This window comes from Orycteropus afer, unplaced genomic scaffold, assembly GCF_000298275.1.
Source record: "Orycteropus afer afer isolate SDZICR_OR568_19922 unplaced genomic scaffold, OryAfe1.0 scaffold00718, whole genome shotgun sequence".
NCBI classification, from domain to species: domain Eukaryota; kingdom Metazoa; phylum Chordata; class Mammalia; order Tubulidentata; family Orycteropodidae; genus Orycteropus; species Orycteropus afer.
Window position 1 is genome coordinate 598,845 of NW_006922305.1, and position 15,511 is coordinate 614,355.

Sequence of the window (15,511 nt, forward strand, 5' to 3'; positions counted from 1 at the left end):
CACGTTATGCGGTGTTTTGCAGATTCTACATTATTCTTTAGCATTGCATAGTATTCCATTGTGTGTATGTACCATAGTTTGGTTATCCATTCCTCAGTTGTTGGGCATCTAGGTTGTTTCCATGTTTTGGCTATTGTAAATAGTAGGGAGCAGTGATCTTATCTTTAGGGCAGAGATATTTAAAATTAAATGTGCATGATCCAACAATCCCAATCCTAGGCACGTATCTGGAAGTGAGGTCAGGAACGCAAACTGAAACCTGCTCACCAGTGTTCACTGTAGCACTCTGCGCTAGAATCAAAATACAGATACCACCCAAATGTGGTAGAGACACACAATGGAGTATTACCCAGCCTTCAAGAGTAGTGAAGTCCTGAGCACACTACACATGACTGAACCCTGAAAACAGGCTGAGTGGAATACGTCAGTCACGAGAGAACAAGTACTGATGCTCTCACATATATGAGATAAGCAAATATATAACAACCGAAGGTCATTAATCTTTACCAGGAGTGAGAAGGAGGGAAGAAGAGGAGCTTTAGTTTAGGCGCAGTGAGTTTTTGTTAATGGTGGTGGAGTATTTCTGAAAATGATAGCAGTACGGGCAGAACACAGGTTTTGAAAGGTCCAACTTACGTACAACCTGCAGTTACAAACCAGCCTGCATAAAAACTCAAGGTCCACAGACTCTAGACTTCCTGAAGCCGTAAAGCTGGATGATCCCCTGAAATTGTTGCCGTGATAATCGTTAAACTTTAAACCAAAAATATCCCCTGAAGTCTTCTTAAAACCAAACAATAGTTTAGCTTAACTTGTAAGAAATGTCTGTCTTGAGTAGTATGGTCTTTTAAGAACTATGTATCAATATAGGGTCATACTGATGACAACAACTCTAGATAAGAACCTCAGGGGACAGTGAGTGTATGTAAATGGGGAGAGGAACTTCTCAAAAAAAGAAGAGAGTGGTTGCACAACTCAAAGAATGTAGTCAGTGTCACTAAATGGTACAGGTAGAAAACGTGGTATACATTTTCCTGTGTATATTCAAAAAATAAAATTAACAAATTATATTTTAAAAACAGTTCAAGGTACATACAATATTTCATAATAAAACAGGTGCTACTTTGCAATGGGTCTCAAAACATTATTATAATTGATTTGGTGTATCTGGAATTTTTTTTTTTATGCATAGAACTATACCCATTTACTATACACTAACACAAACATTTGACTGACTCCAGATACACACCATACCTAACTATTCTGACTTACATACAAATTAAACTGAATGACAGACTTAGAAATAGAACTCATTCATAATCTAGGGACCACATGTAATGGTAACACTACTAGAAAAACTTAGTAATTAAATTGTAATTCTGGAACTTGTGCTGGGAGGTTTGGATGTGTATTTTCACAATTAAAAAAAGTGTGTAGCAGAGTGGTTTGTTATAAATGCCTAGGCCTGGGCCCCACGCTCAGGTTTACTCCAGGTCTGGGATGTGACCCATGAATGTGCATACTTTTCCAAGCTTCTGAGAGAACCTGAGTCAGCAAGCTAGTAGACAACTTAGAAACAGCCCTGTAGTTTTCCGTGCTTTCCAATAGTAGGATGGTTGGTTCTATTCATTATACTGAAATCTTGGCTTGGATTCTCTTTCCAGAAAAGCCTTCCCTAAGAGTTCCTACTAAACTAGGTCTTCCATTACTATTGCTACTCTTACTAGGCTTTATTTTTCATAGTAATCATTGGTTCCTGATGCTTTTTTCCCCACTTGGTGTATGTCTCCTTTGCTAGACTGTCAACTCCATAAAGGTTCTTTTCCTGTTTTGTTGCCTGATGTATCCCTGGTGTGTAAAACAGTGCCTGGTGTAGTGATGGTGCTTTAAAATGTCATTAAAGGACTGAATTACCCCTACCCCAGGATTGCAGATCAAGGTCCGAGCAACAGTGTAGCAAATTTCCATCTCTGTTCCTACCAGCAAGACTCATGTAACAGAATATGGGATTAAGGAAATAATAAAACTTCATAGAGGAGACAGGCCAAAACACCAACATTCAGCAAAGTGAGGAGAAATGAAGATAAACCACTTACTGCCAATTCAGTGGGTCACAGAGAACCTGCAGTCTTCGAAATGATGTATATCTCAAATTAATATAAGGGTTCAACTCCAAGACAACCCAAAAGGATTGAACCTACCCCCATCACCTATACTTTGCTCCTTTCTTGGAGTCCCTGGGTGAATAACTGGAAGATGGGCAGTTCAAACCCACCCAGAGGTGCCTCATAAGGCAGTCCTGGGATCTGCTTCAAGGGCATGGCCTTGAAAATCCTTTGGAGCAGTTCTACTCCACACAGATGGTTTCTCCAAGAGTCAGAATTGACCCGGTAGCAAATAACTGCCACTGTTAGAGACTAAGGCTGGGCTTTGTGTTTTATTCCATTTATTCTGGGCATCCTTCCTCTTTTCTGCTCTTCCATCTCTGTTCATTTTCTGGGTCTTTCAAATGACCTATGAAAATGCCTTCCAATGGCTCATTCACTTCAGTGGCAAAACACTGATTAGTTATAGAATCATTCATTTTCTAAATCAGCATGCAGTTATTTCTGTGTGCTAGAAAATATAAAATTATGTAAACCAGTGCTCTCCAATATTATTTCCTATGTCACAGAAATACTAGAGATTCCACTCAGTATACACTTTCCAGCCACAGAAGAGCGCTAGAAAGCCTTGCTCATTTTCTGTGCTGTCCAATTTGGTAGACACTAGTCCCACATGAAGGAGCTCTGGTGGCATAGTGGATAAGGCACTTGACTGCTAACTGGAAGCTCAGCAGTTCAAACCCACCAGGCACTCCGCAGAAGGAAGACCGGGCAATCTACTTACGTAAAGATTTACAGCCTTGGAAATGCAATGCAGGTTGCTGTGAGTTGGAAACAACTTGATGGCAGTGAGTTTGGGGTTTTTTTGGCTGTCACACAGGGCTACAGAACACATGAAATGTGGTTACTGCAACTAAGGAGCTGAATTTTTATTTTTTCACTTGAAAATTCAAATACTTACAAATCACTGCTATCAAGTTATTCATAATCTGCTTGGGTGTAAATACTCAGAAACACTATCAAGGAATTTAAAATAACGTGGGGATAAACAGTTCTGGTGTGACACAAGGACTTGTCTAAATCCTTGAGGGATAAGAATCAGTATCAGTATAAGCTGGTTCCTATGAGACCGAGGTCAGACCTACCTCTGCTCTCCAGCTTCTTCACTGTCCTTACACCTGCAAGTCCCCCCATGGTACTTCCCACTTCCCTGCTTGGTGTTAATTCATTGCAGTGGTCACAGAGAACTCACAGACCATAGTCACAGTTATGTAGTTTATTAAGGAGGTTAACGGGCTACATCACGGAATCAGTATCAAATCAAGAGTAACAAGATACAACTAGAATGTAATTGGTCAGTGCAGCAGCTTTCATGCAGGATAACCCTTGGAGCAAACATGCTCCCTGTGGGCACAGTTCTAGGTGAAGACCTTGGACATTGCTCTGCTGTCAGAGCCTCTCCACTGTGTGGCTGCTTCGCCACTGACTCTCCGTTGTCTGTCTCTGTTGCTGACTGGCCCTGCTCACAGTGTAGCAGCATGCTCAGCTCTCTCCGCTGGTGCTCTTACAAACAGCTCTCCTGTTGGGCCTCCCTGCTGTCAGGCTATCCATGATTGGTCTCTCTACTGATGGCTTACCCTGGGCTACATGGCTCAGTTCACAGACAGTGTAGTAACCTGCTCAGTTTTCTGAATGCTCTCTGCTGTGAGGCATGTCCACCGCGAGTGTCTCCACAGCCAGTCTCTCAGCTGCTAAGTGATGTAGTTTGCAGCCAGTGTATTTGTTTGCTAGGCTCTTAGGTGCACTCTCAGCTTTCATAAATGCGCTCTGATGTTGAGCTTCTCTCATGAGGCCTCCAGCCGTCAGCACTTCTATCATGGTCTACTCCACTGTTAAGTGACCAAGCCAGTGTAGCAGCTGTACTCAGCGCTCAGGTAGCTTATCTTCTTTGCCCTTGCAGCTCTTAGCCAGCACCTGTTCTGCCATCCAGAATGTCCCCCCGCCCCCCAAGACTTCAGGCACTTATAGATCCAGATTTTAATCAGTTGCAACGCAGGGCCTCCATCAGCAGAGTTCAACCAATCCTCAATTACCCTTGAGATGTTTTATCAACTCAGGTCTTGTTAATTACCAGGCCAAACATAACTATCAAACCATCTAGATGTTTACAGCTTACCCAGAAAATGTCAACTAACAAGGAGAATCCTCTGAGCAAAAGTAACAAACCTACTTGGGTAGAAAACAAACTGGGGTACCCAACACCCACCAGTGCTTCTCCACCAAAATGTAGGATGAAGGTAACAACTCCTCGGGCACAAGGGAAAAAAAATCTTCATGTGGGTAAAAGCCACATAAAGGAACTAATTTCACAACAGTCACAAAAACGATCAAGGAATTTATAATCTCTTCAGGGAGATTAAGACATGGATATTAAAATAAATACCTTGTTTCCTAAGATGTGCAAGTACCATCAAAGTAACCCGTGGGTAGTTCAAATGGTTAATGCACTCTACTGCTAAACCAAAGGTTGGAGGTTTGAGTCCAACCAGTCATGCCTCGAGAGTCCTGCTGATGTACTTCTGACAAATCATCCATGGGAAACTGTAGGCAGCAGAGTTCTATTCTAACACACATGGGATCGCTGTAAGTGGGAATTGACTCAATGGCAACTAGATCCTGACAATCGTCATAAGATTTTAGGATTCTCTACTTCTGGCAACATCTAACTAAATCCCTTTTTACCAATTATAACATGTCTATTTCACCTAATGTAGATATTACATTGTTCTCGACTAGATTAGGTAGACTGCCAAGATCCTACTTAAATATAATCCAACTAACTTAATACTCTCCAAGAGGGCATTTTCTTTTTTTATTCACCATTGTATTCTCAGCTCCTGGAAAAAAGGACAGGGACAATGGCAGTATGTGACAAATACTCCTTACATTCATTAATAGACCTAATGTGAGTCTATGGTTTCACAGGTCCCTCAGTAATAATGTAAAGTTCTAAAACTGATGGTAGATTTCTCATTATCGACACACTGAACTAATATGAGCCCCAATTCCCACCAATCCAATACTGCCCTTTACCCACTAGTCATTCCTTTGTGATTTTTCATTCAGAACACTTAGAGGCCCCATGAGTCAGAATCAACTCAACAGCAACAAAAAAAGCAACAATTCAAATGCCTATCATCTTTTTTGTCTTAAAATTTGCATTACTTATTTTGTCTAGTGACGTGAACTTGGACTTTTATTCATTTAACTGACACAACAGAACAACTGATATGCATGTGTTGAGCTAGCGGGCTTTCCCAGTTCCTGCATTCATATGATTTCTCTCAGGATATATTTTGTAGTTATACAATGAGGTAGAAATTTTTGCTCATCTCTATTCTTCAGTGAATGTATCTGAGTTTATTCTATGGGTTTTGTGTGGCATAAAATAAGATGTAATTGATCATTGAAGGCACTGTCACATTCACTGCATTCATAGGCACTACCACATTCACTGCATTCATAAGGATTCTCCCCTGTACAAACTCTCTGCTACCTATGGAGGGTTCACATCTGGCCACAGGCTGGCCCACAAGGACCATGTTCCTATTTGTTAGGAGCCCACTAATGTTTACTGATGGTTGAGCCGCCACAACAGGCATCTGCACAGTCACCGTATTAACAGGACTTTTCTCCTGCACGCGATCACTCGTGGGTGACGAGGCGTGACTCTCTGTGGAAGTGTCTTCCACCTTGATCGAATCTACACATTTCTGAACTGTGTGTTTTCTTTTATGTAAATATAAGGAAGAAGTATAGGCAAAGGTTTCCCCGCACTCACTGCAACCATACGGTGTCTCCCCTGTATGAGATCTTTGATGTACACGAAGCTTTGGCTTTGTGTTGAAGGCCTTCCCACATTCATTGCATTTGAAAGGTTTCAGTCCCGTGTGATTTTTCTGATGACTGATGAGACCAGACTTCTGGGAATAAGGTTTTCCACATTCACTGCATACAAAGGGACTCTTTCCTGTGTGAAACCTCTGATGTCCTATGAGGCATGACTTCTGGCTGAAGCCTTTCCCACATTCACCACAGACATAGGGTTTCTCTCCAGTGTGAGTTCGCTGATGTATGATAAGATTTCCCTTCTGGATGAAGCCTTTTCCACATTCACTACATACATACGGTTTCTCTCCAGTATGAATTCGCTGATGAATAATGAGATCTGCCTTCTCGAAGAAGCTTTTTCCACATTCGCTGCATATATAGGGTTTCTCTCCCCTATGAGTTTTCTGATGCTTAATGAGCCCTGATTCATAGAGGTAAGCTCTGCCACATTCCGAGCATTTGTATGGTTTTTGGCCCTTATGAGTTGTCTGATAATGTTCAGTGAGCTTAAACTTTTTAGGAAAGGTTTTCTCACAAAGACTGCATATATGTGGTTTCTCACCTGTATGAACGATCTGATGATTAGTGAGGAAAGACTTTTTGATGAATGCTTTCCCACATTCACTACATACATGTGGTTTCTGTATTTTGTGAGTTTTCTGATGCTTAGTGAGTTGGGACTTAGTGCTGTTAGATTTTTTACTCTCAGGAAATTTCATTTCAGTACAAAATGGCTCATGGTCAGCATGGAGAGAAGCTTTCTCATCTTCAGTAAGCTCAGCAGAGTGTGCTATTTCGTCGCTTCTGCTCTGGTCGACTGTCGATACACTTGATTTCACAGTTTTTTCATGCAAGTCAAACATACCATGATTTTCCCTCATAGGAAAATTATTTTTGTGCTGATGAACATTTTCTAGTGCATTATGATTATAGCACTGTTCCATTCTTTCCACTCTGCTTTCATTTTCTGAGTGCCCAAGCAGATGACCATCACCTTGCTGGATTTCTAGGAAAGAAGAGAAGAATGAATCCTTCTATCAAATTGATTTTAAATGAAGCCATTTAAAAAAAAAAAAAAGGCATTGATGGGTCTTTAATGACAATCATTTGATATGAGTGTAAATAAAACTATATTTAATGTTCCTTGCATACTGATAAAAATACAAACAAGCCAAAGAGTAAAAACAGTTAGTGTAGAAACAAGGTTGGATAATGTATTATGAATAAATACAGATACAGTTGCTTCTTAGATAAGGCCTTGCAAAAACATGCAGAGAATGTAAAATACAAGGAAGTCATTGTAATTCACAGACCACAGAGATTATAAGGCTTTGAGTTTATGGATCACAACTGGTAAAGGACAGATCCATTCACTCCCAAATCCTTACTGAAAGACAAGTATTCATCAGATGTAGTTGACGAGGTGAAGAATGCAGAATGTTACATTTGGGAGAAAACAATTTTCATATATGCATGGTAAAGGTGTCATATTCCTTCTGTTTATGGAGCCTACATTATAGTTCGATAAACTACTGAGGAAGCAGCAAGGAAATCCATAAACAAAGTAGCTGCATATTGTGCACAACGGTTTTTATGAAAAGAGCTTGAGGTAAATGGAGGATATGAGGCCACATTGTGAAGGAGGAGAGGCTCACTGATGAGTTCATTGTTGTTGGGGAAGGATAAAGAAAGTGAGGAACAGAGATGCTGCTAAGTATTTCATTGAAACCATGGGGTACTACTATTTTTTAATGAGAGGAAAAGTATCACTGAAGTAGAGAAGGTTCAAGAGAACATTCTGAAGCATATCAACTTCAAGATGATCATTACATTATCAAAATACAGAAAAGAAAACCTGAAAGATGCATAAATCCTGAGAAAAGTCTTGACTGAAGGTAAAAATTCGGCAAACTTTAAAATTTACCTATGATTTCAAGAAGGAGCTCTGGTAGCGTAGTGCCTAAGCACTTGACTGCTAACCGGAAGGCTGGTGGTTCAAACCCACCAGCCACTCCTCAGAAGGAAGGTTGGGCAATCTACTTCTATAGTGATACTGCCTCAGAAACCCAAGGAGGGGTTGCTGTGAGTCAGGTCTGACTCAGTGGCACACGACAATGATTTAAAGACAGAGAACAGAATAAGATCAAGTTCAGAGTACATGTACATTAAAAGAAGATGAAGACCAAGGCTTTAATCATTCTATTATTTAGAGCTTCAGAATTAGCAAAGTCCACTGAGGAACTAAGTGAAAACAGCTGTAATATTTACAATGAACTAGGAGAACGATTAGAATTAGTGTGGGATTAAAAACTCTATTTGCCTTTTGTGTTTGGCTCTTTAAAAGGTAACCCTTGGGAGCAATGTTATGATAACTTTTGAGCCACAGCCAAACAACTTGAGGAATTGAGTCACTGGACTCATGAACTTGGGACTATGGTCATGAGGGACATCAAGCTCATATGGCATAACACAGTACACAAAAACACAGTTCTACATCTTATTTTTGTGAATAGCAACTGGGGTCTTAAAAGCTTGTGAGCAGCCATCTAAGATGCAACTACTGGTCTCTCCAAGTCCAGAGCAAAGAATATCAGACACATGGAAACAATTAGCCTGAGACCAGAAGAACTAGATGGTGCCTGGATAGCACTGACAACTACTTGGAAAGGGATCAAATTTGGAGATCCTGGATAGAGTGAGAGAAAAATGTGGAAGAAAACTCAAAATCAGAAAAAAGAGTAAGTATAGTGGTTTAATACAGACTGGTGAAACCCCCAAGACTATGACCCCCTAGTCACCTTTTGGCCTAGGAATTAAACTTATTCCCATGGCTTCCAGGCAAAAAAATAGACAGGCTTTAAGGTGAACAATTATATCAGGTAGGTACACTCCTTAGAATAATCAACCACTGGTGATCAGAACATCAGAATTTGCACAGTACAGGGAGAAAACTAAGAGGGAAGGAATGCGTAAGGAAGAAGTACACAGGGAAAAGGTAACCACAGGGAGGAAGTAGGAAGAGAGGTATTACACTGTGGAGATTGCAGTCAATGTCATGAAACAAATTGTGTATGAACTATTGAATAGAAAATGAATTTGCTGTGTAAACTTTCACCCAAATCACAATATAAAAAAAGAATGAAAGACAGCCCTTGGAATTTTCCAGCAATCAAGGGACTTTTTGTTTTCTCAAATAGTCAGACAACACTTTATAATGTGTACAAAGAGATGTTATCTGTCAATTGACCTCAAGAGGTAAAGAGACCATGATGCAACCAAACATACATATCCATTTTTTTCAATAGGTTATACCTATGCAACAAAGCCTCTATCATGACTGTAAACGAAGTCCACAAAATGCTATGTCAAAAAAAAAAAGTTTTGGATTTCTTGAACTGCTGAGAACATTCACTCACAAGAGAGGGTGAACATCCCTGGAGACAACAGATGTCTCCTGCTGGGACCTCTCCCAGTCCATGCCTGAGAGGTTTCTTCATTTGTATGCTTTCTAGTTTCCAGATGGCTGCCACCATCTCAGCCGAGATGCCAAGGGCCAGACAGGCATGTCTGAAGGAAAAGCAGAGGGGAGACTGTCCCGATCGAAGAATTTCATTTTGAGAGTGTTCTTGAACCTGTTGCCTAATAAACCCCATAATTGTTAGTATTGTCTGTGAGTTCTGTGTGGCCACTGCAACAAATTATCAAACCCAGTAGAGAAGTAGAGTGCTGTGGGAAGGACAGGTGGTGTCAGACTGGGTAGGAAGGTTGTGGAGGGTGGCTGCATGTCTGGCCTCACAGGAATAAGTCTTGGGCTGTTGATGGTGATTCTCTCCCCATCTTGAGGTTGGCAGATGTCCAAGGAAGATGTCTCCTCCATACTCTTATTTGCATTACTATGCAAATGAAAACCAAACTCACCGCTGTCAAGTTGGTTCCAACTCACAGCAACCCTACAAGAGAGAGTGTCTCAAGAGCAGGGCTCATTTATTATGCAAATAGGCCACATAAAACCACCCAATAGGATTGAGTGACTTGCTTATATAAGCAGCCAATCACACAAAGGTTTTCAGAGAGAGGACTGGGGAGATCTAGAAGGGGGAATAGCCTAGAACAGACGTGATATGGGTCAAGAGCTGTAACCGTGAACACAGAGATGGTGTGACACAGCACAAGCTGGTCATGGTGGGCATGCTGCACCACAGAGTGAGCGACCGTTGAGTGGCTTCAGATAGGAGGCGTGATGACGGAGCAAGGAATCTCTGGGCACTTGGTGGAGGCAAAAGAGCTGTAACACCCCCTTGCAAGGGTAGAGTCCTAGTGAGGCTCAGCAGCTGACATGCTGTTGCCTGCCAATAAGCACGGCAAGAGAAGGAGCTGAGACCAGTCTTGGTTGGAACCTTTCCTGGTTGAAGAACTACCTCCTGTCTTGACTTTCGACTTTCACGATGATTTCACTGGTGTAGTGGGCGAGGCATCGGAACTCCTCTAACTTTATGGTGGGGGAGGGAGGATCATTAACAGCATCAACAGCCCAAGTCTGATTCCTATGAGGTGGAGGTGAGACAACCCTTGTCTCTCCCAACTTTTTACCAATCTGACATCATTTGTTCCTCCCATGGCATTCTCTGCTTCTCTGTAGGGTTCAATAATTTGTTGCAGTGGCCACACGGAACTCACAGACCATAATCATGATTATGGGGTTTATTTGCAAAGTAACAGGTACTACTCAGGATCAGGATTAACTTGAAAGTAACAGAAGTTAACTCAGGATTCAGTTCCTGAAGTCAGGACTGCTGCTTCTCACCATCTGCCACTGGTGGCCTTGCTGCCACTGGGCCCTGCTGGGGTTTTCTTGTGCAAGTGTTACAACTCTTAGCTCCGTGGGTCAGCAAGCCCACTGCAGCCATCTTGCACCAGTCTTGGTTCCATCCATGTCACGCCACTATTACTCTTCTACTGCTGCACTGTCTCAGTGTCTTCCATGTTACAAATCTTACCTCTCTCCCTCTCCCTCCCTCCCTCCCTCCCTCTCTCCCCCTCCCCCTCTCCCTCTCCCTCTCTCTCTCTGCCCGGAAGGTTCCCAGCACAGGGACCCCAGAATCATAGTATGCACTCCCTTTTCCACCTCTGGAATGAGTTATTTTAAACCTACCAAGATGGCAAAACTGACCAATCCCCTTATTAGGGTTCCAAACACCTTACTGCATGATTTCACCACTACAAGGGCACCATGTACATTATAACATAGTACCAATAAATCATTTGCTAGCAGTTACAACATGATGGCACGCAAGGTCATGAACATGGGATCTACGGCACTGCAATCCCAGTCCTGAGCTGTAGCGTGTTAGTTCATGAATAAACCACATAATCATGAGTATGGTCTATGAGTTCTGTGTGGCCACTGCAATGAATTATCAAATTCAGCAGAGCAGTACAGAGTGCTGTGGAGTGGGAGGTGCTGGTGTTAGAAATGGTGAAAGAGTTGGAGAGTGGAGGATGTCTGACATCCTCCTCACAGGAATCAGTTTTGTGCTGATCTTGATTCTCATCCCTCCTCTAGAAGTTAGATGAGCTCTAGTGCTAGTAGAATACAACTGGCTTCACCAATGGGATTACACTGATTTTATCTGGATCTGCAGGGGAGTGCCACCTGGTGCAGCCTTTACTGGGACTGGATGGAGAGAACAGCCAGTCTGACCCTTACTAGGAGTAGCTGTGGAGCCTGTCCAGTACACCTTTACCCACATTGGTGGTGGAGCCTTGCCCAGTCTGGCCTTTACCTGGATTGCCTGGGAACCCTACCCCATCACGTGGTCTGGCTTACATGAAGGATAGAAACACTGAGGATTTTGAGGGGACCTCCTGATTGGTGATGGCCAAGATAGCTCATCCTTTGGACATGGGGCCCTGGGTTGAGACTATCATAGATCTGAGTAAGAAAACTGTAGCACACTTAGGGCTGTGAGGGCAATGAAGGGAGAACACATGCTGGGACAAGAACTGCAGAAACAAGAAAACTTGAATGGTGGCACCAGAGTGTAAGGGTCAAGCTGTGACCAGGAACTGTAACACTCTGAGGGGCTGCCACAGAGGAGGGGTCGTCCCGAAGGAAGTTCTACACCAAGAGCTGCTGTGAAAGCCAGCTTACAGTTGTGGGGGACTTAGAGGACCTAGTACTGCCCAAGAAAAGAAACAATCTGAGAGCCATCCCAGAGCTGGTCAGGAGAAGCGGGGAACCAACTGAGAAGAGCAGTTGACAATGGAGCCCACTGAGTGACCATACAGAATAGTTCCTGATTGATAAAATGGAACATTTGTTCCCAAGAGGTTAAGTGAATGCCCTGGAGGAGTTGAGTGTATGTGCAGAACATATATGTGTCTTACACATATCTTCACTTACATCCTTTCTTTAGTCTTCTGTGTTGTACTAAAAGTTGCTATTGCAGATAAGATGTTTCAGTGAAATCTCTGTGACCACTGCAATAGATTATCAAACCCAGTAGCAAAAGAAAGTGTACAGGGCAAACTGCTGGTGTCAGAAATAATGTGAAGTGAGGAAGTTGGGATATAATGGACCTCTGCCTGATAGGAACCAGTTTGGGGTTGATACTCATACTTCAGAGTAACCACTGCAGTATGCATGAGTTATATCTGCTTTACGATAGAACTGAGAATGTAGGATGTTAAAACCATTTTTTCTAGTTAAAGAAATCACTAGGAAGAGCAAACACCTTTAAAGAAAACCTTTTATGTACGAAACATTCTAACTGCTGGATGGCAAGAATTTGAGATGTTCAGTACTAAAGGAGGATCCTAGCTCACTGTAAATATTGGGAACTCAGAGAAGTTTCACCAAGAGCAGTAAAAATATAGAAAAAAGTCTGTTAGATAATTACAAGGCAGTTGTCAATACGAAAGAAGTAGTTTAACTGATCATAACGAAGGATACTTGAAAACACTGAACAAATGAAAGAGAAATCAGAATCTTTAAAGAACATGAGAATGGAGGCAAAGAGAAGCAAAGGATAAAGGAGCAACGAGAGACCAGCTGACTGCAGGTGCACAACATTCCAGGTGGGGTCGGGTGTTAGGAAGTGAAATCAGGATTTTCCACTAAGGGAAGAAAGTGCCATGCTCTGAGGACAGTAATGAATTCAACATTGTCCTTGGAGAGAGAGGCTCAGAATGTGGAATTTCACAACAAGGGCAGTGGAAGGACATGAAGAAGGCAAAGACTTGAGAACAACAGGAAGAACAAAAATTATAGAAGCAAAAATATAAAGATATAGATCAAATAAATGAGGTTCTGGTATCAGAAGACAGAGTACTATATATATATATATATATTTCTCTAAACTCCTAGGAAGAAAAAGAGGTATCACAGGAGAAGAGGCATTGGTACATGGGGGTTCTTTTATGTTTCCTCAGACACCCCTCACAGATATGATCCTTCTCTCACTGACTGTCTTCCCCAGCCTTTCCCCCTTACCACTTTTTGCTGGCTCACCTGAAAAGATCCCACTATGGCTTGCATCTGATACAGTCCATGGTTGTTCTCGTTCCAAGGTGGAGAGTATATCTGGTTTGCTAACTTGATACCCTGTTCATGGGAAATCACAGAATGTTAGACACACCAAATTGGCCTTGTGTTTGTGAAGAGTATAAAATGTCCTATTAGTGAAAAAAGTAATTTTCAAACATGCCAACCACATAATCGTGAGTATCTCTGGGAGGTTTCTCTGTGAGGAGTAAGGAGAATATACTCACTTATCTAGGGCTAGAGAGTGGATTAAGAGCAGCTAGTTTAGAGCATCACACACACGCCAAAGCTTCTAGAAGCTGAGAAAGGAAAAACCAATGACGGGAGAGTTGTCCTCACCAACGGACACCAGGTTGCTGTAGTTCTCCAACATTACATCCCAATACAGGTTCTTCTCAGCAGAGTCCAAGAGCTGCCACTCCTCCCAGGTGAACTTCACAGCCACATCGCTGAACGTCAATGATTCCTGTACCAAGAGGACTCTGTTTAATGAAGTATTTTCCACTTGATGATATAAGAGAAGCTGTTCTGTTCTTCTATATAGTGAGCTGAATCTATACACACATTTCAAATCAAGTCATGTACAACTTACCCAGGAAACGCCAATCAACTTGGACAAAAGTAACAAACCCTCTAGGGTAGAAAACTAGGGCAATTCATTTTTAAGTATCTTACAGAAAAATCAAAATCTTAATATATTATTCTGAATTTGTGTATTACATCATGAAATTAAGAATTTTTCTGTAATGTATAGCAGTGAAATTGTCTTTGTAAGACAGAAACATCTCACGGTTACACACATACTCACACTTATACATATTAAAAGACAAGATAACAGCACACCATGAGATGGGGCTAGGAATAGTAGCAGCATAAGTAGCTTTGTCAGAACTTAACTTCAGGGTGGATAACGGTCAGGATCATTTCAAGGTGGGTCCCTATGAGGTGGAGGTCAGAGATACCCCCACCCTCCAACCTTTTACCAATTCCACCAGCAACCGTTGCCCCTGTGGCACTCTCTACTTCTCCTCTGGGTTCAGTGATCCATTGTAATGCCAACAAAGACCTCACAGACCATAGTTACAGTTAAGTGGTTTACTAAGGAATAGGGCATAAATCGGGAGCAGGATCAATAGGCAACAAATCAGGAATCACAAGGAGGAAGTGTGTACCAGAGTCTTCCTTCCTCACTGCAGGACAGCTTGCTCAGGCTCCTCTCGGCCCCTGAGGACAGGCTGCTCTTGGCCCTGCCATCTGTCCAACAGCTCTGCCTCTGGGTCCCTTCTGGACCTCTCACTGTCTTCAGTGTTACAGCCCTTGACCATCGTTACAGCACTTTCAGGAGGTTCCTTGCCCCCCACACCCCTTCCTCTCTACTGTTTCTCTTCTTGCTTCTTCTGCCTGACAAACCTCTGTGGGGCTAGCTGCTTAGATCTACAAACTCCTCTTCAACTGCATGACTTGGCTATACAGCTTACCCAGGAAATGTCAATCAACCTGGAAGAAATAATACACCCTGTGGGGTAGAAAACCAGGGCAAGGGAACTCAGAGCTCAGGCAAAAAACCTCTCCAGCTGTTTTTCCAAAGAACCAAGGCAAAAGACCACATAAGAGAACTCATTTCACCATGTGTTGTTGTTATGTGCTGTCAAGTCGGACCCAACTCATAGCGACCCCTCCATGGGTTTCTGAGGCTGTATCACTACGGATTGCCCAACCTTCCTTCTGAGGAGTGGCTGGTGGGTTTGAACTGCCAGCCTTCTGGTTAGCACTCAAGTGCCTTAGGCACTACGCTACCAGAGCTCCTATGTGTCAAAAACATGAAAGGGATAATTAGTCAACTGTAACGTACCATCAAACAAAATGCAGCAGAGAGGAGAGGCGGGGCAAGATGGCGGACTAGGCAGAAGGATTGCACAGACCCTCTTCAACAAAGAAAAGGGAAACCATTAACACAGACACAGAAGATAAT

At 42.4% G+C, this 15,511-nt stretch overlaps 1 protein-coding gene across 1 annotated transcript in view; it reads right to left on the reverse strand.

The window, feature by feature from the left end:
- The window catches only part of LOC103211282 (zinc finger protein 649-like), a 33,618-nt gene extending 19,604 nt beyond the window's left edge, over positions 1–14,014 (reverse strand). The window contains exons 1-3 of the mRNA XM_042783183.1: positions 13,879–14,014; positions 13,507–13,599; positions 5,741–7,002 (exon numbers count right to left, since the gene is read on the reverse strand). Of these exons, the coding sequence (XP_042639117.1) occupies positions 5,741–7,002; positions 13,507–13,599; positions 13,879–13,912 (1,389 nt within the window). The 5' untranslated portion in view covers positions 13,913–14,014. The remainder of the gene's footprint in view (positions 1–5,740; positions 7,003–13,506; positions 13,600–13,878) is intronic.
- Positions 14,015–15,511: the final 1,497 nt, after the last annotated feature.